Raw genomic sequence first — 24,904 nt, 5'->3', positions numbered from 1 at the left:
GTGGAGGGGGTCAGCAACAACATATTTTTAGCCACCTAAAAAAATCAGTCTAAGTTAATGCTATATTGAGAGTAAAGTGGTAAAAATACTCTCAGTATAGCATTCACTTAAGGTGATATAGATTTTTATAAGTAGGACTTTTTTAAGAGTATTTTTTAGGCTTTTTGCTTTTATTTGATAGGCGATAGGTCAGCTTAAGTGACGGGGAGAAAGAGGGGATAACATGCAGCAAAGGACCAAGGCTGGAATTGAACCCGTGGCCGCTGCAGCGAGAACGTAGCCTCTGTACATGTGGTGCCCACCCTACCAACGGAGCCAACGGGCACCCCATAGGAGTTTTTCTGAAGTGGCTAAAATATGTTTTGTTGCTGACCTCCATCCACAGCACTACATTGCTCAGCTTCCAGGTCAAACTCCAGCCTGCTTCTCCAAATTGGGGGTGTGCAGACTGACTTCTACTGTATGTAAAATATTGAATATGAATAAGTACACACAACCCCACTTAAAAAAAAACCTGAACTATCCCGTTAACGCAACTTATTGTCTCAGCAAAGAGCCATACTGCTCGATGCCTCCATATGGACATAAATTGTGGTTATTATGGAGGAGTCATCTCTGCTGTTTTTGCAAAGATTAACACAGAAGTTTGTACTAGACACTTAGACCAACACGCTTGTTTAATATTTTCAGCCTTTTGAAAATCTCAAAACAAGATAATTTGGAAAATAAATTACAAAATGCGCTTTAAAACCATTTTTTAAGCAGCCGTTATAAATGTGCTTTAGCGATGCCCGAAATAAAGAGCTGTATCAGTCGCCACGCGGCTGACAGGGACCGCTCAGAGAAATGAAAGTACCCCTGGGACACTTTAAGGGCAATCGGACTCTTAATTATACTTTTACTGCGGCCTTTTAGCCTACTATGTAGAATTAAAGATTACATCTTCAAAGTATGCTCTTGTAAATGACAAATAAATAAGTAGCAACAATATATGCAAAACCAAAAGTGCTTAAAACAAAAAAAATCCTCTGTACACTTAACTCACTTCAGTGAACACACAGAAAACTGCATCAAAATGCCCCGTCAATCCCTCTTAGAAATTACTCTTAAAAATGAATCTGGTCTTCTCTTATCAAACACAATCTCATCAACAGCAACAACATTTGAAAAACCTGCGTCTGAAGATGCATACAAAACCACATCACTTACAGATATGGGCCACCGAACAACAAAGATTTGCTGAATGGCATTTGCTGGTGAATGAAAAAACAAAACAAAAACTAAACTGTGCTCATTTTTTTTCTCTTTTTTTTTTTTTAGAGCTTGCCAAGTCCTCGATCTCTGTGCTTTAGATATATCAAATGAAAAAGGTTGTGAAATGAGCAGAGCACTCCAACAACGTTTATAACACCACTTTGTTAATATAGATGACCTTGTGTGTAAATATTTAAATAAAATATGACAAATGATAAGAGATTGTTTGAAAAAAAAGTTGTAAAATGCTGTATGCCCTTATGTTTTACAACCTCGACATTGATTTCACATCTGGACGTCCTTCTCAGGACTTGAGTAGGTTTTATATACTGAACAAACATTTAAAGGTAACACTTTTGTTTTTGCTCTCATTTTTCACAAGTTCAAGATCTAAGACTTTTTATGTACTCAATAGATATATTTCTCTCAAATTGTGGTTGCAAATTGGTTAAAATCTGTGTTTCCCAAAATAATCCATCCACCTGACAGGTGTGTCATATTAAGATGCTGATTAACCCTGAGAAACCTTAGAAAATTGGCCTTATTTCTTTTTAATACATGGGAAGAAGGTAATGGGCAATAAAAGACGAAATGAGCCAAAAATGAGGAAAAAATTAGTAAAAAGTAGAAGAAAATCACCTGAAAAATAGTATAAAAAGAGAGAGAGAAAGAAAGTTTAAAAAAAATGCATGACCTGGGGAAACAAAAATTAGATTCACTTCATATTTCAAATATGTGAAAATTAAAATTATCTGAAAATTTAAAATATAGTTTTTCCCTAGCTTTTTTCTTTTTCTCCCTAGACATTTTCCCCTAGATTTATAAAAATAATTTTCTAAATCTACTTATTTCTTGCAATTTGTGGAACATTTCTTACCAATTTCAATATTTTACTAAATCCTATGTTCTGGAACAAAATCAAGCCAGTTTGCTCAGGGTTCAAAGGTTGAAATACTTGTGATTGGTGTCTAAAAACAGCGCTAGAAAAGTAATGTCACTCCAGGTTCCAAAGGGTTAACAGCCTCATTACTACATGGGTGTGCCTTGGGATGGTCGCAATAAAAGGCTGCTTTAAAACGTGCAGTTTTATCACGTATCACAATGTCACAAGTTTTGAGGGAGTGTGCAACTATCATAAGCTGTTTCCATGTATTTGGTAGTACATCCAACCGGCCTTACAACTCCAGACCACATATAATCACACCAACACAGGACCTCCACATCCAACGTCTTTACCTGCAAGTTATTGCAATAATTGGCTTGCACAACCGCAAACATTTCTGCAAAAAATGTCAGAGCGTCTCAGGAAAGCTCATTTGCATGCTTGTCACCCTCAACAGTTTGCCATCGCAACCAACTTGTTGTGGTTGTGTGGCCGGTTGGATGTACTGCCAAATCCAGGGAGCATTGGATTCGCCATCTGTGGCATTGTATCGAGTGCTAAAGCTGCACATTCAAGCGTGGCCTTTTATTGTGACCATCCCAAGGCACATCTGTGTAGTAATAATGCTGTTTATTAGCTGCCATGTGGATGGATTGTCTTAGAAAAGTGCTCACTGACATGGATTTTAACATACTTGCAACCAAAATTTGAGAGAACTAATCTCTTGGGTCTGTAAAAAAGTCCCATATCTTTAACTTAAACCTGTGACAAAAGGAAGCAAAAACAAAAGTGTAAATTTTTGTTCAGTGCATAACAGACACAGGCATGTATGTGAATCTACATGGGTCTCACACTGTTTTTAAACATTCATGTGCCATAATACACACATATGTTTAAAATTCAAAGAAATAAAAGCCTCTGTAAATGACTGAAAAGCCCCACACATTGAAATCAACAGAAAACAGAGTCAACATTTATAAATTCTACAAATATTAAAATAGTCTGTGACATATAAAATAAAAAAGCTTCAGCTGTTACTTGATGAGTATTTTTTCTATCTTCCTGCAGAATATGTCGCTCTGTGTGTTGAGAGAAGCTCTATCTACAAAGTTGTGTCCACACAGAGTCCATTAAAGAGACACGTTATTTTCCCTTTCATTCCCGGCAAATAGATTATTTAATATGATGAACTGAGATGGAGAAATCCAGTAATCAATGTTTCTGATTATCGGGTTTCTTTTATTTGTATGCCTTTCACATAAAGTTACATTATCCTGTATGCATTTTGGTTTCCATTTGTGAAACATGCCTCGGTAACAAATGGATAAGAAAAGAAAAATTTAAGGCTTTTCTCGATGTGATGATGAGGACACGGACGATAGCATTTACAGGAACATTTACAGCCAGGTACTGTACACAGGCACACTCACACAGTCGCACAGCCTTTTTTTCCGGCTCTCCTCTCCGTCACATCTTGTGCAAACAAACACACAGCCGCCCCTCCACGTACGAAGCCTTCCAGCTCACACACATGCACGCAAGAGTACATACAAGAACACGGGTGCATCATCAGCCCAGTATGTCCAGGTACACGGGCGAGGCCTTGGCGAGGCTCTGGAGCATGCTGTGGATCTCTTTGATGTTCAGCCTCATGTAGGGCTCCCTCTGCCAGCAGCCCAGCATCAGGTCGTACACCTCTTTAGGACAGGTGCGGGGCCGCTGCAGCACACGGCCCTGGGTGATGCACTCGATCACCTGCAGGGCACAAAGTGACAAAAGACTGTTTGACTTTGGTGTTTAAATGAGAGCAATGCAGCAGATGTTGCTAATTTTTTGGAACATCAAAATGATTGAATGATGATTTAAATATGATGATCAGGAAGTTTTCACATTTATGCTGACGTAGTTAGATAATTCTCAGTCCATCCTGACGTAATATATATATTTTTTTGTTCGTTCATTTTAATTTAGGCGCTTTTACACTATTTTTTGGGACGAGATGGGATCATTTAAAAAAATATTGCTATAAAATATTTTTTTTGTCAAAAGAACTGAAAAACAAGGGTGCACTGGTGCTCTTGGGGTTAAGGCACCTACCATGAACTACAACGTCCCTGATTTATGTCCTGTCAGATGCATTTGTTACACATACACAAATGTTCTAAGTTTCCCCTGTGCCCACCCCAAAACATCTTTGCCTTTGACTCCCAAAAAACATATATAAAATATCTTTTTGTTTATTTACAGAAGAATGCTGAGATAAAACTAAAGTTATACTTAATTTACAATGTTCTTTAATATTTTCTGTAGCTGTGTGTAAACAGCATCGCTCTGATACTTGCCAGTTACTGATATAAAAGTTTTGTAAACAAAAGAAATGTGGACACCCCACTTCAGCCAAAGACTGGCATTCCGCGTAATTAAAACCAGTTTTAATGGATATGATGTTTGCACAGTATCTAAATCCTCACAACAACAAACAGTGGAATCATCGTTTTAATGATGTAAATGTAGCATCGGTTGCATCCTCCCTACGTGGTTGACGTCTTTGCACCCACAGTTTGTAAAAAAAGCTTTTCTGTTGAAAATGTGCTGTCTGTGAGGCCCAGCTGATGCTACCACACATCCTTTTTTTCTCTGACTTAAAAAGCTCCTCTAGAGCCAATAGATGTAACACAGCTGTTTGTTTTCACACTTACCAAAGGTGAACTTTGCTAATTTATGTACTACTTCAATTGGGAAAGTGTTACATAAGATGATATTTACAGTCAAACTTCTCCATATGACTAGCTCAAAGTTTGATAACTTTTCAAGTCACGGCCTGTGTTTTGGTGATAGCTGCAAAGCTGTGTTACATACTGACGATTTTTAATGAATTTTCCAACATCAAACTTTTTCTATAGTGAGACCATCAGAGGAAAAAGTGTCTTAAAGTGCCAGCGTTGACTACACTAACTGCAGACCTCTTGTGACTCTGACCTCATTGTTGGAGAGCTGGTACCAGGGCTGCTTGCCGTAGGTGAAGATCTCCCACAGCACCACGCCGAGGCTCCACACATCACTCTCTGTGGTGAACCGCCGGTACATGATGCTCTCTGGGGGCATCCAGCGGATTGGCAGCATCGTATGACCGCCCACCTGCAGACACAGACAGACAGTGAGTGAGTGACTCTTCTTTGTTGGGACATTTTTAGCCACACTTTGACTCGGCACTATGAATGTTGTTTTGCTGTTTCCCTTTGTTGGTCCTGACTGAAATATCTCAAAAACTACTGAACACACTGCAATGAAATTTGGTACAGATATTCATGGTGTTCAAAGGACACTTTCTAATGCTTTTGGTGTGTGTTTGTTTTAGCTGCTCACTTCCTCAAGGACGTGTGCTCTCCTCTAACTCTCCAGAGCTACTATCCTAAAGCCAACCACTAGAGGCCCTCTTTCTTGTCCTGGTAGCAATATTTTTTCCTCTGATTGGCTTACCCTGACCCTAACCAATCAACAAAAGCAAATAGTACTAGCTAATCAGATGCAGAGTTGGGGCGGGGTCATGTCTTTGCCATAGTAGAAAAAAAATTGACACCTGATGTCCCCTCCCACCTGCACACCTGTTCCTACTTTCTTCATCGGCCTCTCAGGTGTAAACCAGCACATATTCTCATGTTTCCTGTCAGATCATTTTACCTGTAATGTTAGACTCTATTTTTTAACCTTTTTGCTCCCAACGTGGTTAAAGCAGCCTCCCATTGCTTGCAGTAAAAGACAGTAGTAAAAGGACAATTGGTGCGTTCTGATGCCAGAAAAAAGTTCAGCATGTCCCAATGCATAGTATGTCAAATGCAGTATGCCAAAAATACCACAATGTCCCACTTCAACTGGTTGTATTTTGCAGTATGATTTTCTGGCTTTTCTGACCCACAATCCTCTGCACAGCAGAAGATATGTCACGTCAGCTGAGCCGCATTCAGATGACAGCTCTCTGGCACCCGAGTAAAGCTGCAATGATGGATGTCACCGCATTCAAGTGTGAGTACTACATCTATCTGTGATTTGTGTGTATAATTTACACATTAATGTTCTGTTAATTTTGCACTGCGGATTGTGAGGCGCATTGTTATGATGAAGTAGCACGTCCATTTGTGTGCATACTCCATGCAACAGCATGTACTGTGTAAGGACAGCTGCACTATGCATTGAAAGGAAAAAGTTTGCGAATTTGAATCCAGCAAATGTTTTATCTCTATCTGATTGGTCTTCAAGTCCTGTTCTTGTGTCCAAACCCGTGTTCACCAAGTCAGTAGTGACATTTGTAAGTGACATTTGTGGTTTTGCGGAACATATCTTGACAACTATTTATTTGATTGTTGTGAAATTTTGTGAAAGATATTTAAGGTCCATAGAGACTCAACTTTTGGTGATCTTCTTTTAATTAACTGATTAATGATGGCAATCCCATCAGCTTCAGCTATCCTTTTTTTAGAGCTAACAAGCAAATGTTCGTGCAGTAACACGCTCAACTAAGATGACGAACATTAGGCCTTTACGTTCTAAACGTCAGCACGTCAAACTTTAGCATTTAGCTTCAACCACTGTTGTACCAAAGAACGTCCCATGATGATATAGAGAGGGGTTTCCGTTATTTAGCCCACCCTCACTGATATAAATTGGATGGAAATAACACATTTCAGCAGCACTGCAAACTGCATCCTGCAAAAATGATCATGCAGTTAAACAGCTCTACCTGATCATTCATGGACTGTTGCATTAGACTACATTAGTTACATCTTAATGCACCTAAAAAAAAGGCAACTAAAATTTTCTTTAGTAGTGAGCAATTGCATTTTGTCAGTCTAGCATTCCTGTAACATGCCTGTTATAACATCAATACCTTTTATCCAACCAGGGTCTTCCTAACTTCTTCCATCTGATATTTCCTGTCTACTAAATGCATTTCCTTCTCTCGCTGTCTCCTCTTTTATCTAATCACCATCCTTTCAAATTCATCCTCTCACCTACAGAAACCCACACACCAGCATATATGATCATAACCGGCAGATCAACAATGGTGAATGGATGTAATTGTATATAATTCTAGTTTTATTTGCCACTAAACTAAACATTAAGCCACATCAGCCTTTTAACGTGAATTTTATGCATTTATATTCCTGGTTTACCCGATTCATTGTATCACGTAATTCGCAGCATTATAACAGATGAGAAGGTGATACTGTTAGCTGTGTTTGTGCTCTGTATTAACATTTGTAAAAAAAAAAAAAAAAAAAGTTTGATATCGGGGTTGGTGACTGGCCGGCTTTATGGTGATCATGCACCTCAGAGATGATGTGTTTTGCGTTCAGATCTCTCACTCCACTTTGGACAGCAGAGGGCACTGTGGGATTCAAGCTGAAATCTCAGACAGAGGGGATGAGGAAATAAAATACACCCATCTGTATAATGTATATTCTGTATTTAAATTGTATTGTGTTGTAGTATCAAGTTATTATAAAAACGTGTAATCTTCTCACCACCATCAGTGTGTCCGAAAATATCCTGTGCCGTAGTTTAATATGTGCCGTTCATGAGTGAAGGGACGAATTAACTCTTGCCCAGGGAAAAGGAAAAACTGCTGATGCATTTTTGCACTGTTGGCCCTTATTCCCATGGAAACAGTAATTTTATGCAGATTATAGAATTTGCATTTAAATGGCATTAAAAATAGATAAAATACCTCTGGTTAAAATTGTCATTTATGCAGCTACACAGTTATTTCAGGAAAACTGGAATAAAATTCTAATTACATATTTGAGACAGTGCGTATGTGGCTACATTTCCATATTTCTGTATATATATGTATATATGAGAGGCTTGTGTGTGTGCTTATGTATGTGTGAGAGAGAGTGTGGGAGCAGGACAAAGGGGGGATTTTCAAAAATACTCTGAACTCACTCTGTAGTAGTCTGTGCTGTAAACGTCTCTGGACATGCCAAAGTCTCCGATCTTGACCAGCAGGTTTTCTCCTACCAGGCAGTTCCTGGTCGCCAAGTCTCTGTGGACAAAGTGTTGGGAGGCCAGGTAGACCATGCCAGCAGCAATCTGTTGGGCAATATGCAGCATCTGGGACTGGGTGAGCTCCACCAGGATACTGTGTTGACCGTCTGCCATTAGCACTGCATCAGGACCGTGGGACCTGCACCCAGAAACACCTCATCAGAGCTTCAATCGATTGCATTACTGAATAGGTTAGAAAAAATAATGCCAAACACCAAAAAGTCACATTTGAGAAGCTGGAACCACTGAATGTTTAACAATGCTTCTAAAAAAAAAAAAAAAACAGCAGATGACTCAATCAGTTATCGAAATGATTGCAGATTACTTTTTTGTTGATGGACCAAACATTTCAGCTGAACTTAAGTTGTTGCCAAAAAATTATTTCGAGGTTGCATAATCAGGTGATACATACAGTATCAGTTGTTGGCTAATTCAATGAATTAAATACCCGCAAATCGGATTATATAAAACCATGTGAACCCATCCAGCATTGATATAAAGCAGGCCCCCTCACCCACTGATTTGTAAGACTGCTTCAGTGGCCAACATTAAAGGGGACCTATTATGCTCTTTTTTTTTTTTTAAAGTTTATAATTGTAATTTTTGATTTTGACTAGAAAATCTTTATATGCTTTAATGGTCAAAAAATGTCATTTTTCCTTATACTTTCTGTGCTGGAACACCTCAACCCCCACCCACCTTTGTGTGAAACACTCTGTTTAAGTGCCTGTCACTTTCTACCATAAAAAAATCACTTATAAAAACTTCCAAACCTAAATCTTTACAACTGGACATGATCCATCAGGATAAAGACATTAACAACATCAGCCACAAAGATTCCCTGACATTAGCACATAGCTACATGTAGCTGTGAGGGCTATGTAAACACCTGCAGCAGCGTGCCTGGAGCAGATGACTATATAACGGAAACATCAGCTTGTATTAAAAAAATAGAACATACGTTGGAAACAGAGTTTTCAGAACGTCTCACATTTGAGGATTTTGCTCATAGGGATTATTTTTACATACATTTACCTCATCATTTGAAACTTTGGCTTCATTTATTATAAACATCCAAAATTAACATTATACATATGACAGAAAACACGGAAAAGCATAAAAAGTCCCTTTTAAATAATTATCTTCCTCATTAGAAACAGAATTAAATTATTTTCAGCAGTGGATATTACATTACATTATGTAATGTCACAGAATATATCATGATATCACCCATCTGTTCCTTCAGTGCGCTCTGATAGAGTTAAAAGAATATTTGGACATTTCGGAAAATATACTTTCTTTCTGAGTTAGGTGAGTAGATCAATACCACTGTCATGTCTGTGTACACTAATTATTAAAGATGAAGCTAGTGCCAGGAGGCAATTAGCTTAGCTTAGCATTAAGGATGGAAACTGGGGCACAGCTAACACTGGCCTGGCTCTGTTCAAAATTAACAAAATCCACCTACCAGCTGCTCTAAAGCTAACACATTAAGTCTTGTTTGGTTTTTGTAGGGATTAAACAAAGTGTAAAGATGACAGGTTGTGGTTTTATGGTGGATTATGTGCTGGACTATCTTGGCCAAGAGCAGAAACTTTTTTGAGTCTTTGCTGGTTGCCAGGAAACTTCACAGTGATGAAAGGAATACAGGAATTAACTTCTTCCAGCCAGGAAATAGTCTATCACATAAACCAATACAAAACCACAACTTTTTTACATTTTTTTTTCTCTAAATTCAACAAACAAGGTACAAAGTGCTAATTGGTGAACTTCATAGGTGCAAAGGTTCTTTATGCTTAATGTCTTAATGCTAAGCTAAGCTAATTAGCTGCTGGCTGTAGCCTCATATCAAACGTATGAACTTGAGAGTGGTATCGACCTTCTTGTCTAACCTTTCCAAGACAGCAAATATCTATATATCCCCAAATGGTTTACACTATTCCTTTAAAACATGCCAGTATTTTTAAAAGTCAAAATGATCCTACCTGAGGAACTTGTTTAGGTCTCCATGTTTCATGTATTCAAACACCATGATGAGTGGGTCGCTCTCCACACACACCCCGTAGAAAGTGACGATGTGTTCATGTTGCAGGTTGGTGAGGAGCTCGGCCTCTCTGTAGAAGTCCGCCCGGCCGTTCTCGTTGGCCTCTTTCAGAGTCTGATGAAAAGGCAAAGACGAGGTAAGGCGCATTATCTACAACACACATCCAGTCAACAGAATTCACTAACTGAATGACAAAGACATTGATTATTTGAGTGAACGGCGTCCTGGTCTGTACCTTGACCGCCACGTGGAGCTTCTCCTGGTCTGGTGTTAGGTTGTAGCACTCGGCGAGGAACACCTTCCCAAAGGCTCCCTCTCCCAGCTCCCGCTTCAGCACAATGTTGTGTCTCTTGATGTGCTGGACAACTTAAATGCAGAGTAAGAGAAGTTAGGTCAAGGGCACAAGTGCATCTTGATTTTTCAGTGGGTATTTTGGTGATTTTTAGTCAGGATTATATGAGAGATCAAATCAGATTCAGGCTGTAATCGCAGAATATTTTCATTTTGTTTTGTTTGATTTGGAAATGAATAAATGAGTCTATAAAATATCAGGAAATAGTACGAGTCCAGAACAATCTAAAAAAAAAAAGGTGTTAGAATTTACAATAAAAGGGCAATTCTGGAAAACAACACATTTGAAAGGCTTGAACTTGCAAACATTTGACAATTTTGCTTGATAAATTACATTTCACCTTAAATAAGTTAAAAATTAAATGAATACATTTTAAGTTAACTGAATTTGTGAAAAGAAGTTGAGGTAAGTTTGTAATGATTCAACTTGTTTTCGCAAATTCACTGAACATAAAAAATTTAAAGCAGCCTGGACACTAACTGTGTTAAAACGAATACTTTCGTTTTACATTGTAGGGTTAGTGGTTAGGACACAATCACGTGTGTCTAAGAAAGAAAGTCATCCAGGTTTATTCTGCTGAGTTGAGCCTTCTGTAAACAAGCTCGTGTTTCTGGACATCATCTGAGCGTCCAGTCGCCCTGCAGAGCAGCACTCAGTATCACAATGCAGCAGGATGTTGACAATAAATATGGCGTCCGGCTGTGACCCCTGCATGGATTTATCTGAAAAGGTACGGGTTACCGTCCATTTGTCGAGCGCGGCGGTAACTCACACGTGTCAGATTTCAGCATGCTGCCCGAGTTGCGGAAGTACTGTGGGTTCTCAATGACAGGAATCTTTGTCATCCCAATGATCACTGCATCTGGACCCATCTCCGAGGACGACGGGGTGTTGTTGCCATTGGAGACGTGATGAAGAGGGCTGGCAGAGTCATCGTCATTACTGATGACTGAGGAGGAGCCTAGGGAGCCACAGAGGAGGAGGTGGAGAGGAAAGAGAGGCAGGAGAAGAGTGAAAAGTAAAGGATGACGAGCGGAGAGAAGAAAGGAAATTGTGGCCATAGATGGGGAGAAGAAGGAGGACGCGTAAGAGGAGGGTTGGAGGGAGAAAAGAGAAAGAAGGACTTTTAATTACAAGTTGTACATAATGACAAAAAGAAATCAGAAGATCAGGGAGGATGACTCAAATTCCTGCCACAGTCATATTGACACTGATTCTGTGGAAATGAGCTTGAGTCAACAGTAACACACTTACAAGTAGAATAAATTGCATTAATGGTTTATAACCCATTATAATGTAGTTGTCAGCAACTTTAAATATATTTTAAGTGTTTTTTAATCAATTTGTCTCATATAAATCTTTTCATGAAGAATCCATATCTGTGTATAAACAGTTCATACTTTTTGAAAAACACACTGTAAGGATTTGTTTATGTGTGTAAAGCAGCAACATTATGGGATATTATTATTAACTGTTTTATACATTGGTCATAAATGAATTATAAGGGGAATTTCTAATTGATGACAATCAAATAAAAAACACTTAAAGATCCAAAGTGTAGGATTTAGGGGCTTCTATAAGCAGAAATGGAATATTAAATCTATGGCTATGTTTTCATCAGTTTGTAGTCACCGGAAAAAAAAAAAATGGCAGTTTTTTGTTATCTTAGAACGAGCAGTTTATATCTACAAACAGAGCGTTTCCCCTTCCAGAGAGTCTGCTGTGTTTTTTTTTTTTTACAGTAGCGCAGAACAAACAAACCAAACACTGGCTCTAGATTGGGCCATTCACATTTGTACATTTTCACGTTTTTACGTTTCACGTTTTCCCATTTGGGCACCGTAGTTTTTCATGCTTGGTAAAGAAGAGAAGTTTTAGTGCTGCAACAGCACTGCTAGATGCCACTAAATCCTACACTGGACCTTTAAAATGTATTCAATAAAATAATCTTATGTTAGAAACGTCCTTATATTAAACTATTCCATGCTCTGTTATAGCGTTCTATAAACTATTTATTAACTTTAATATACTGCCGATTACAGTTTTAAATTTTTTACTAACTCGTGGTGGTTTTAGAAGAATGACTTGTTCAGCATTTTTGTAAATTTGCTTATTTGCTATTTTGCCAAGAGTCAGATGAGGTCTTATGTGTCGCCAAAACTGAAGCTATAACCTGCAGCCAGTTAGCCTAATTTAGCATTAGGCTGGAAAGAGGCAGATTTTGTTGGTCTGACAGGGCTGAGCCTGCTTTTCCCACCCATTTTCAGTCTTTGAGCTAAGCTACGCTAAACAGATACATGTTAAAGTGGTATCACTCTTTTAATCTAATGCTGGACGAGAAATTTCAATGTATTTCCCTAAAGGTATTAGTATTCTTTGAAAGGTCCAGTTTGGAGGATTGAGGGACATCTATTGGCAGAAATGGTATCTTATATTCATATTTTCACAAGTGTATAATCACCTGAAACAAAGAGTGGTTGTGTTTTTGTTACCTCAGAATGAGCCGTTTATATACATACAGAGCGGGTCCTCTACTAAGGAGTCTGCCATGTTGTTTCTACAGTAGCCCAGAATGGACAAATGAAACACTGGCTCTGGATAGAGCTGTTTGCAATATTGTGTTTTGCTTTGGCCGTCTACACGCTTCAGGAGAAGTTTCAGCTCAGCAACCTCATCGCTCGATGTCATATAATCCTAAACACTGAACATTTAAGAAAATTAGCTCACCTTTAATACCAAACTTGGAGTTTCTTCCATATTTGAGAATAATCACCATCAAAACGCAGCCAGTCAAAGCAACTCCTGCGATCCCCACAACGACATACACCTGTGAAAAAAACATAAAAATATTTTAAACAAAACTGTCAACCAAAACGTGGCATCTTTATAGAACAGTAATTCCCAGCATGGGGTCAGGATCGCCATAAAATGAATGTGAGGAATCATGAGATTATTTACATGATAGGGTCAGCAGAAAAATAAATATTTATGTTGCATGTTCTGAATTTTAAAAATAATTCAAACAAAACTGTGATGGAGGATTGGGAGTAAATATTTATGTAAATATTTATGTAAGGGGGTCACAATGACAGGAAGCATGGCTTTAACCCTTTTAAACCTGGAGCGATGTCAGTTTTCGTGTGCTGCTTTCAGACGTCTTACAAGTATTTAACCCTTTGAACCGTGAGCAAATTTGTGGGATTTCTTTCAAAAACGGGATAAAAGGCAATAATAAACTTGGTAATAAATGCTATTATGTTATTAGTTGATTTCGAAATTATTTTTTATAAAAGCTAGTGAAAAATATCTGGGGAGGAAAAAGCTAGTGGAAAAAATACTGTATTTATAATTATACTAATTACATATTATGTTACAGAATTATATATTTTTAACCACTTTTTATGCCAAGTCTTGCTTTCCTCTTTTGTGTGTTGTTTGTTTGTTTGTGAGTGTTTGTGTACTTTTTTAAAAATATATATATTTATTTTTTAAAAAAAAAACAAAAACAATTTTAAGGTAAATTTCTTGTAGTTTTAATTCATTTATTGCTATTTTTTGGGTTAATTTCTTCTTTTGTAGCTCATTGCCTTCTATCCATGTTTTTCAGAAAAATCCAACCAATTTGATCATGTTTCAAAGGAGATGGGTGAAGATCACTTACGGCAACACTGTCGTCCAGTGGAGGGAGGGGAGAGTCTGAAAAAATAAAATAAAATGAAATGCTTGTTAGAACATTTAAAAAATGATGACAGCTATTATGTGCAAACAGTTGACTTTGTGATGCTTCAAACACCTACCGGTGGTGTCTGGGCAGCAGAAAGATGCAGGCAGAGGCCACAGGAGAAGGGACAGGTCATGGGAGAGTTACTACGGTTGTTATGAAGCCAACAAATTTAAGCATTTTTGGTTTTATAGAGCTGAATCATAACTTACAGTAGTAGAAGGGGTCTTCTGCTGAAAAGAAACAAAATTCTGTGTGTTAAAAGTAAAATTTATCAGCAGAAATGTGCTTACTTCTTCCTCAATGTACTATTGTGAAAAGACACCTGTATGGTCGATGTCAGGCGGGTTGATGAACTGGGCGGACACCTTCTTCTCATCCCGGCCGTACTTATTCTTCGCCACCAGCCTGTACACGCCGTTGTGGATGTGCGTGGGGTTGACCAGCTGAAGGCAGCCGTGGTACTCGCTCTCTGTGGACTCGTGGATCATGGTGCGGATGTAGTCCTGCTCCTCGAGCGCTTTATTCTCGTGGTACCACTGCAGCTCGGGTTTGGGATTCCCCGTGACGCTGAAGGGGATGCACCAGTGGTGGTCCCGCTCCGGCCCCAGCAGCTGCTGGATGGTGGGGGCAACTGACACGGAGGCAACAGTAAAGGAAGAGTGATAACGGGGTGACAGGAAATCAAACACCAGGAGTAACAGCCAGTAGGAAAAGTAACATTTACGGGCTCAGAGGGGAGATGCTGTTGGAGGGGGTGAAAAGAGAAGAGAGACTGATGACACAACATTTAAACGCTGACATCAGGAAAACGTGGAAGAAGAAATTGAGGAGAAATGTGGCACTAAACAAGCAGAGGAGTGTGCATGAGGAGCTTCACAGGAGGAAGAGTTATGGACAGGAAACACGGAGAGTCAATAAGATTTGCCAAGAGACTGTAATGATAACTAAGTGAGGAGCCTTGTGCCTCCACTGGAAAAAAAAACAAGGTTTAGAAGAAAGCATTTAAAAGATAATGAGCGAAATTTAATTTAATTAATTTTTTAATTTATTTAATTTTTTTGTTACTAAATATAATCACTACACACATACTGTTCTGTAACAAATGATCCTGTAAAATTCTGGTAAACTACTGGCAACTGTAGTTGCAAGCATCCTACTTTTAACTTTAACATTATATTATGGTTAAACTGATCACAGTATTTTACAGTAGAATGTGATGTTTACAGTGTAAGATTTGTCCCAAAAAAAAAGCATCAAGATTTTGGAAAAACTGTATATTACTGTTAAATGTGGCCGTATTTTTCACAGCGGTAATATTGCCTCCAAAAGAACCATCAAAATTTATTTTAAAGAACAATGTGAGGTTTAAAGTGTGAATTTGATCCTACAGAGTTTTACTGTACATTACTTTTAGAATTTGGCCATATTTTTACAGCAGTAAAATTGCCACCAAAAACATAAAGATTTACAGTATTTTACTGGATTTTTAAAAAAAAACTGTTGACTACTGTTAGAATTTTGGCGTATTTTTTTTTATAGCAATTTGTTACCGTGTACATTTCTGCTGAATGACATGTAGTTGTCAGCATCCTACTGTTATGTTACAGTGTCGATACTGCAAATCACTTCATTATATTACTATACAATGAATTACTCTATTTAACTGTAGAAAAGAGGTTTTACTGAATTAAAAAACAAAAACAAAAAACCTGTATAATACCGTTCAAATTTGGTCTTATTTTTTCTAGCAGTTTTCTTATACTGTGCAGTTTGTTAACATTTACAGTCAACGATAACATAAAAGTAAGAGTGCTTACAGAGAATATTGAGCTGCAGGGTGGCCTCAGTCTGACCGACCATGTTCTCGGCGCTGCATATGATCACCTTGCCATTATCATCAGGAGACAGGTCTGACAAGGTGAGGCTGCTCTCGGTTTCAGAGGGATCAATCTGTAAATACAGCATTATTGTTTTGCATTAGAAGATCTCAATTTTTTTTGGTTTTAGAGCCAAGGACCCCTTACAAGATAAAGAATATAGTAGGGACCCTCTCATCTATGTCCCTTGAAATAACAACACAAGAGAGATGAAGACATGTCTTGAAAATAACTGCACCATCTCAACCAGGGCTGGGCGATATATTGATATTATATCGATATCATGATATGGCCAAGATATTGTCTTCGATTTTGGATACTGAAATATTGTCAGTGTTTTTCTGGTTTTAAAAACTGCATTACTGTAATGTGATGATATTTTCTGAACTTACCAGATTGCTACTCCAACTTATTATTATATCCACATCAATGATGATCATTCACATCTTGCTGTGTAAATATTTTGTGAAAGCATCAATCATCAACCCTACAATATAACAATATCGATGTTGAGGTCTCGGTATATTTGATTTTCTCCATATTACCCAACTCTTATCTCAACACAGAATACCCCTAAAACAATGCAACTTATAGTAGTTAAATTAGTTGCAGGTGACACTTCACAAAATTCTGAAAGCAAATAAAGATAAAAGGGCTAATTTAAAGAGCATTTAAGTGTGTTTCATCCACTATACATTTTCAAAAGTTTTAAAACACAGATTCTGATTATTTTAAATGATCTACAGTTTGTTAGATTAGAACATAATCTATGGGCTATTTTATATTAAAATAAAATACGAACTTTAATTATTGCAATTTTAAAGAAAAGGTTTGTATCAGACACCCCATCTATATAGAACCGGGATGACATCACTTAATGGAAAGAACATCCTTCTCAGAAAAGCTTCGGGAAATTAAATTTGAGGAAATTTGGAAGCAATGGAAAATGTACATTACCCCGAAAAACTTTTTTTTTAGTGTTCAACTCTTGATTGTAACTTTTTTTTTGTCTTCATAGTAAAACACTCGTGTTCTGGTCATGGACGTACATTTCCGGGAGAGCACAGGGGACATGTCCCCCTCAATATTAAGAGAAAAGTTCAAGCTTAGCATGCACATCCAAAAGTGATAAAAAAAGCTAGATGCTGGACCAAGCAAAAATATGAAATAATAATATATAATATCTAAAATATAATAAAATATGAAAGAATAAATAAAGTCGGCACACTTTCCCCTCAATATTTACAACATGTGCATTTGTCCATCCCTGTAAAAACATGAAAGTAGCAGGGGGGGTTTAAATTGACAAAATTAAATAAATGGATGCACAAAAGCCTAAACTTAGTGTAAAAAAAAAAAAAAAAAAAAATCAACAGAATGCAGTAAATTCAGTGTTTGACGCTTAAAATTTATATGGGAAATAATGAAACCAAACCTACGCCCCTGGGTGTGCAGACCGGCTCACCTCGTGGTGGGTAGAGAGCCAATCAAGGTTCCACATGATCTCAGGAGGAGGCGAGCCAGAGGCTTTGCACACAGCTTTGGCGTTACTCCCCTGCATCTCCGTCACAGTGTACGGGCTGACCTCCACTTTAGGAACCACTGCGAGAAACGAGCAAACAGCAAAATTAAACATCCAATCAGAACTTTACATAGACTTATTTGTTTACATATCCGCCTTTCCTGTCTCCAGGAAGTCTCTCTACATGTTCAATATCACATTCCCAGTGCTGCTTATTATAACGCGGTTTCACATTACCGCAGTCTGGTGGAGTGAGCGTGGTGAAGGCCTGTGGTACTCCTCTCTCGTCTATGCAGTTCAGCTCTTGACTGTCGGGTTCTTCTAGCAACCTCAGTTTGATCCACAAGTTCTCACAAACACAATCCAGAGGGTTACCGGACAGCAGGAGCCTGGGAAATAAAAAACACAGTACATGAGAAACTGTAGTTGCACATACAAAAAACACCAGATGTACTGATATTTTTCTGTACACTTACGGGAAAGTTGTGTTAAAGTTCTGAAATGTTCTCCAAGACAGCGTTGATAGGTTATTGTCTCTGAGATTTCTAAAAGAGAACAAAAATAGCAATCAAAATCCAAACTTGTGTGTACTCCAATGACACACCTTTAGAGGGACTTTGGCATGCGTCTTACACATATTGGAGTTTTGTGTTGTTGAAAAAAGCATCTGATGATATAGACGTCAATCTCGTTCTCATCACTGTTCTGTTGGAAGTCGAAATGCAGAGTCATCAGGTCATCTGCTACGCCTGTGCTTCAGCAGAATATATGATTGTGATTTGAAAGCATACTGTGTGATACTTACAGGTTTCTGAGGTTTATGTAGTGTCTCAGACTGTTGTCGTTGATGTCAAACAGTCTGTCTTGATTGGTAATGTATCTGTTAAAGAATAGAAAAGAAAAAGCAGTCATGACACACGTGCTCACCCATCGTTTAGTGTAAAGTTTGAATCCAAAGGTGTTGGCAAGTTGTTCTGGACGTAGACACAGGCTGAGAAGCTCTGGTGCTCAGTGAAATAACTTGATCTGAAATAAGTAAGTGTGCTATGCTCTAAAGCAAGAGAATCACTTGTGTTTGTATATCTTTTAGGAAACTAAATGCTATTACAGAGGTCTTTTTTTATCATTTTGTAGCTAAATGTGATCTCTGCTGCCCACACAGCTGTCATGTTCCTTTAGTGAGGGAATTTGGTCTGCAGTACTTTTAGTTGTCAACAACATGTTTTTACACACTGCCAGTAGCCTATGTTTAGCAACAGACATAATATTCTGTATTGTTGGTGATACTGTTTATATTATTGTATTAATTGACAAACATACAAAAATAGTTTTACATTTTGATTAAAATCAAAATATAGCACTTTTATGACTTAATGATGTCACTTTGTCAAACTTTTTGGATAAAAGTATGACCCTAAAAATGTATTATTACATTTTTAATAATTATGCAGTCTCAGAGAGAGACAGTCTATAATCTATAATCAGTAGGCTACATCCTGATTATTTTTTAAAATATGCAATTTAATCATTGTATTTTAATGGGGACTAGCTAAACTAGCTACTAGCAAAAAAAAAGTGTGAAATATTTTAAGGTAAAGGTTTTTATTTTTAAATGGGGACCGACTGAACTACTTTTGAGCATGGCAATACAAAGCAGAAATTGTATAAATTTTTTAACAAATGATAATTCAAAGATGATTTTTAAAAAATATTGTAAGGTGATTTTTTTTTTAATGGGGACCAACTAAACTACTTTTTTTGATAATGCAAAGCAGATATTTTCCAAAATACTTTAAAGTGAAGTAAAGTAAAGTAGTTTATTAAAAACTACTTCTAGGACATGATAAAAGCAAAGCAGAAATGTTATATATGTTAAACTTTTTTTTTACTTTATTAATTAGAAGTATATCACTGAGGATTTTAAGTAAGGACCGAAAAAAACACCATTTTATATTACCATTACATTGCTGTTGCAAACATCAGAAAAGATTAACCACTTAGATTATGTTGTTGTCTTGGTGGTAGGGAGACACTTTTGTTTACATGTGGATGGTAACTTTAGTTACACAAGGCTGTGATATATTACAAGTTAAAGTAACTATCTAAAGGGTCTGTGCTGCTTCGGGAGTTTTTATTGCCAAGTATTACAAATAGGGCACAGGATTTTTTTTATTTTTTTTTTTAAATGTATGGTTATTTTTTAGAGAGTTCAGCTGACAAGCCATCGTGAAATTTTCTTTATGCTTCACAGGTGTTTTATTTGCCAAAGAAGCACATTTCACCCACTAAAAAACAGACACTTTGCGTGAAATGTACAAAGTTTGGGCTGCTATAAGGCTTCTATAATTTCTAAGATAAATAGAAGAATAATCTTGTTATTAGGCGCCTATAACCTATATCTTTGATGGGTTTATGACACCTACTTCCAGTCTGTCTGCCTCGGGAAAACTCACCCAGTATCCCCTCCATCCTCCACTGGGTGCCATGCAGTTGTACACTTGTGCAGGGTTGTAGCAGGTACACTCCGACACAAGCCTACACACTGACGCAGATAAGGCTACATAACTGTGGGGAGCCTATCGCCGGGCTGTATACAACCGATGTGATCTCGTGTGTAATCTGGCAACAATGTGGTCATTTCTTGAAATATTGAGCTTATATCACCCCCCACCCCCACCCCCCTCCCCCTAAAAAAAAAGCCGAATTAACACCTCTGACGCTGCGTCGGGCCTAAACATTTACTCCATCACTACCTCTGGAGCTGTTTTGTAAAGGAAACACCGACTAATCCAAATAAGCCTGACGCACACTCTCACCACCATTACACACACACACTCTATCGTCGTTAGTGGCACGCGCAACCCCCATCTCCGCCACACATATACACACACGCGCGCGCGCGCACACACATATACTAGGCTACATGATCTGACAAACCCATTGGTTATGTGGGGGGAAAGAAATTCGCATATTTAGTGTTTGACATCAAGCGCAAACGCCAGATTGGTGTTCAATCCACATGGGGAAATCATATCAGGCCTTTTAGTAATATTGGTGTTATGATTACCTTTATTATGATCATAATCCTAGCTATTGGGTATTATTGCGACCTACGATCGAAGGTACTTCTTTACGCATTGCATCCTAATAAGTTCATACGCCGTGTGCACGATCATTTTCATACACTTACATCTCCGTGATGTTTTCCATGTCATCTAACGTGAGGAGAGGGAAATCCTTGATCCCCGGTACAGAATCAATACAAACAATCCTTGAGATGCTGCAAGTGCAGGATGCGGGGCAAGCATCGCTAAATCTCCACAGCCCCATCAAAACCAAAAACAATCCAAGACGAGCCATGCCATATTCCCCAGCGCTGGAGTCCATCGCAGGTCCAGTGATATCCCCCACGAATCCCCCAAAACTGAATCAAATTGAATAATTGTTAAGATTTCCTCCCTGGCTGCTTTTTTTTGTTTTTTTTTTTTTTTGAAAAATCTTGGCCAAGTTAATCCTTTCGACTCCGCAGAAGAAGAAGGAAAAAAAACGCCGTCTGTGAGGAATGCGCAGAGCCCACGGTTTTAATATCAAGATGCCATGGACTGGCCTTCCCGTCTCCGCAGAGCTGGTATCACACTACTGCATATCGATGTCGTGAAGCAAGGTGTCAAGTGGTCCGTCCTGGTGCTGCTGCTGCTGCTGCTGCTGCTGCTGCTGTCTCACTCCTCTATCTCGGGCACAGACTGTTCGCCTCTGCCTTGTAAAACAAATATGAGGTGTTCCAGATGTTTAGAGATCAATAGGCAGGGCCCCCCCACGAGCGATTTCTCATATGTGTGGTGATGGGGAGGAAAATAAGAGAGACTGCACAGTGGAGTAAGGATGCGTGGTGATGCTGCGTGTGTAGGGAGGAAGGCTACCTGCATGCGTCTATCGATTATCGCCGAGGACGAGCGCATCTCCCCCCAGCCATCACCGGGATCGGGTTTAAGATGGGTTGCGATGATACGCCCGGAGATGTATTTCTGGCAAGTTGTATTTATAGGAATTTCTTTGAGGTTTTTTTTTTCTCTCGATCATGCAAAACCTCACATGCTGCAGTCTCACTGGGGCTGCACAAGTGGGCATGTATGGGTCAACTGCCCTGTTTGTGGCGGGCACAACAACAATATGGATGTAAACTGTTGTGTTGTAGTTGCTCTGAAGCCATGCGTTGGACAGCGCTTTTTTCCACATCGACACTGTTGTACGGTTGGCCATTAGGCCTATAGTGTGACGTACGGTTGACGCACAAGACGGGGTGCATCTATGAAAAATAATTACCTAGCCTATACTATGTCTGCAAGCTTCAAATGGGTCTCACTCCAGTCAGTGGTCATATATATATGGGGAAGAATCTAAAATAAAAAGCTATTTTGTTTTAGATATTCGTCCTGAAAAAAAATGCATTTTTCAAAAATAATGTTTTTTTCTGTTAAGTTTGGCACATAGAAAAAATACGGTTTTATTTGCAGAACTGGGCTATATTTATACAGGCTTAATAAACCTGGATTTTAATTTAACAATATGCAAGTATGGTGGTGTCAATACACCAATAAAGATTATTAAGGTGACATCAGGTCATTTAGGACAGTTTTTATTACCAAGACAACCACTTAAAACTGTGATTGCTGCTTTAAGTACAACTTTTCTAACTTTTTATGGGTCTTTGTTACATTGATATAAAGAAAATATGTTGCAGAGTAAAATAATTTAGAAACTTTCGACCTTCAAACACACAGAGAACCCCCACCATGCTCCCATGACATGTTAAGGTAAAATAGGACAGTCATGTTTGATTGTATCCATTTATCAGTTCAGTCATTAATTCATAAAAATCATTAATTTAACTTACTATTCATTAAAAAAAGATTTCCTATCTTTTCTGCCAGGCTTTCTCTGTTCTTTTAATACCTGTTTCCTTGGTGCAATATTGTCTAAAATGGATGTGTGTGTGTCTAAGTCTGGACTCTTGTGGCTGACATATTGCATCATCTTTAATATTTTTAAATGACAAAAATTCTAAAAATGTCCAGATGGCACACAATAGCATACCTCATGTTCATGTCCCATTTTACCTCAATGCATTAACACTCACTCAAAACCCATAAAATGTAAAGTATGTTGAGAAATATTCAGATTATGAATTTTTGTTTAAATCAATAAAATGCAACATCCTAATTCCATGTTTGTTGATATACTCTTACTGTTTTAGCTTCAATAGTCTTATTACCAAAATAAAATAATTAACAGGCCACATGGTTTACGTTGCAAGTTCTGGGACCAGACTTATTATTATTATTTTTTGTAATCTTTGCTATGTCCATCCTAGTTATCTCAGACCAATAAATATGATTGTTTGTAAAGAGGATTTCTTCATCAATAACTCCATAACATGTTTGGTGACTTGATGCTTATATTTAGACCAAAGAGCATAAGATGTAAAAGCTTATTTGTCCCACTTTACCTGATGCCACACATTACCCGCCTTCACCCTATATACATTATTTCCCCACTATTACATCTAACTGAGCAAATTAAACATCATTTAAATCCTTTATTTATCCATCCTTTGAAAGTTATAGTGCAGTGGTCAATATCAACAAGATAACGTATCTCAAAATGATCAAATGAACTCTATTTACCAGTGGATTCCTAAATTTCACTCATAATGAGGAGACATACTCAGCCAGGACACATGATCTATGACACAGCCTGCATGGTTAGTGTCGCTATGGTGACTTGCTTTTTACAAATAGCGCTGACAATGTCAAGTGTCGCTATGGTTGCAGATGAAAATATGTACGCAGGCTTTTTTTATGAGAAACATCAAGAACTGAATTATATCTGTCTCCATGGTAACCTCAGAGTATAGGAGAGGGAAGAGAGCTCTTTATTTTGCAACAGATCCTTGCCTATATCTGAAGGAGCATGACAACACTACAAGAGAACAGGGGGATTTAAAATAGATCAAGTATAGAAGTAAATGGGCAGTGAGGTGGACAGGGGCGGAGCACCAAATTCTAGGCCCAGTGCAGCAGCATTCTCTGTGGGCCCCCCGCCCTTCGTCTCTTGATCCATGTCTCTCTCACGCACCTTTTTATTTTTTTATTTACAAAGTCAGTTTGCCTTCTCTCCCTTTCCTTTCTTTTTTTGTTTGTTTGAACCCTGAATTCACTTTCTTGGGGAAAGACATGACAGCTGGTGCTCCAGCAGCATAAGCAGTCACTGACTCGAGCTGCGTTTAGAGACAAATCCGAGTGCAGGGCTGGACTAAACTATTCTTTACCTTTAAGGAGTGTCACAGTCTGCTCTGCCTCTCTCCTGCTGCTGTGGGATCTTTTCCTCTTACTCCACCCCCACCTCTCTCTCCACCCAGCCGCTCCCCCTCCTCAGCCTCATCACCTCCACCTGATGCTCCTGGATGCTCTTCATCTCCAATCAAGCCAGTATTTAACCACCCTCACTCCACTCACTCTTTGCCAGATTGTCTTTGCTTCCACGCCTGACCTTCCAGCACTCACTCTCGGACCGTTTTCGTGGTTTCGACTTGGCTCGCCTCTGACCACCTCTCCTAGTCTCTGTCCCAGTAAACCTAACAGACCTCTGTCTTCGACCACGAGTTTCACCTAGGTGATGGAAACACAATATCCGGGTGAATGCGTTACTTTTAGCCCCTTAACTGCCAAGATGCAAAGATGCGCCAACACAAAATACCATCCGTCTCCGCCCAAGCAGACATCAATCCAAATTAGTCTGCACCAAGTTTGTAAAAGAGACTGAATAAGTAAGAGATATTAAAGAAATTCAAATATATTAAATATATTTTAAAAAGTAACCACCATAAAGTTTTCATAGGCCTCCACCTGTGCTGCTTTGTACTGTTTACTAACCTGTTCACCAACCTGTCTGTGATGTATAATGTAACACACCAAAAAAAAAAAACAACAACCAAAAGACCCCAGAAAGGCATAGGCTACTCATTTGCTGCAGAGACGTGTACACAGTTTTGCTCTACTGGTTATGGGAAAGGAGTCCCTGGCCTATTTTTAGCGAGTTTATGCTTGTTTAAAAAACCCAAGGGGGTATAAGTGTGCTCTCACTACCTTATCATTTCAGCACTACAGGAACACTAAACTGAATTTAGTTACACTGAGAAAAACA

The 24,904-nt window shown here is 38.5% G+C and overlaps 1 protein-coding gene and 1 long non-coding RNA gene across 3 annotated transcripts; one reads left to right on the top strand and one right to left on the bottom strand.

The window, feature by feature from the left end:
- Positions 1–659: 659 nt before the first annotated feature.
- Positions 660–21,829, bottom strand: ntrk2b (neurotrophic tyrosine kinase, receptor, type 2b). Its single transcript, XM_088070876.1, has 17 exons — positions 20,892–21,829; positions 18,507–18,581; positions 18,335–18,406; positions 18,178–18,246; positions 17,939–18,090; positions 17,645–17,781; positions 16,120–16,252; positions 14,625–14,933; positions 14,508–14,532; positions 14,240–14,300; positions 13,306–13,405; positions 11,351–11,539; positions 10,462–10,592; positions 10,168–10,340; positions 8,081–8,321; positions 5,117–5,275; positions 660–3,892 (listed from the first exon to the last, which is right to left on the bottom strand). The coding sequence occupies exons 1-17, from the start codon at positions 21,086–21,088 to the stop codon at positions 3,707–3,709; spliced, it is 2,409 nt and encodes an 802-aa protein (XP_087927002.1). The 5' UTR covers positions 21,089–21,829; the 3' UTR covers positions 660–3,706.
- LOC148186170 (uncharacterized) lies at positions 5,173–10,382 on the top strand. Of its 2 annotated transcripts, none has more exons than XR_015775115.1 (4): positions 5,173–5,294; positions 6,071–6,160; positions 8,159–8,373; positions 10,275–10,382. It is a non-coding gene; the product is annotated as an uncharacterized LOC148186170 (long non-coding RNA). The 2 variants fall into 2 exon arrangements; XR_015775114.1 differs by having other exon boundaries at positions 5,204–5,298.
- Positions 21,830–24,904: the final 3,075 nt, after the last annotated feature.

The sequence above is a fragment of the Plectropomus leopardus genome, chromosome 20 (genome assembly GCF_026936395.1).
Source record: "Plectropomus leopardus strain MGB_pleo_1.0 chromosome 20, ASM2693639v1, whole genome shotgun sequence".
Classification (NCBI taxonomy): Eukaryota; Metazoa; Chordata; class Actinopteri; order Perciformes; family Serranidae; genus Plectropomus; species Plectropomus leopardus.
The sequence above is the reverse complement of the archived record's forward strand: the minus strand, read 5'-3'. Positions and strand labels throughout refer to the sequence as shown.

What these genes read in the sequence shown, in the direction of transcription:
- ntrk2b (XM_088070876.1), bottom strand. Translation starts at nt 21,088, where the DNA reads ATGGACTCCAGCGCTGGGGAATATGGCATGGCTCGTCTTGGATTGTTT. An exon ending in CACTGGACGACAGTGTTGCC is followed by an intron (nt 13,406 to 14,239) that starts GTAAGTGATCTT and finishes TTTTTTTCACAG; the next exon opens with GTGTATGTCGTTGTGGGGAT. An exon ending in CTCCAAGTTTGGTATTAAAG is followed by an intron (nt 11,540 to 13,305) that starts GTGAGCTAATTT and finishes GTGGCTCCCTAG; the next exon opens with GCTCCTCCTCAGTCATCAGT.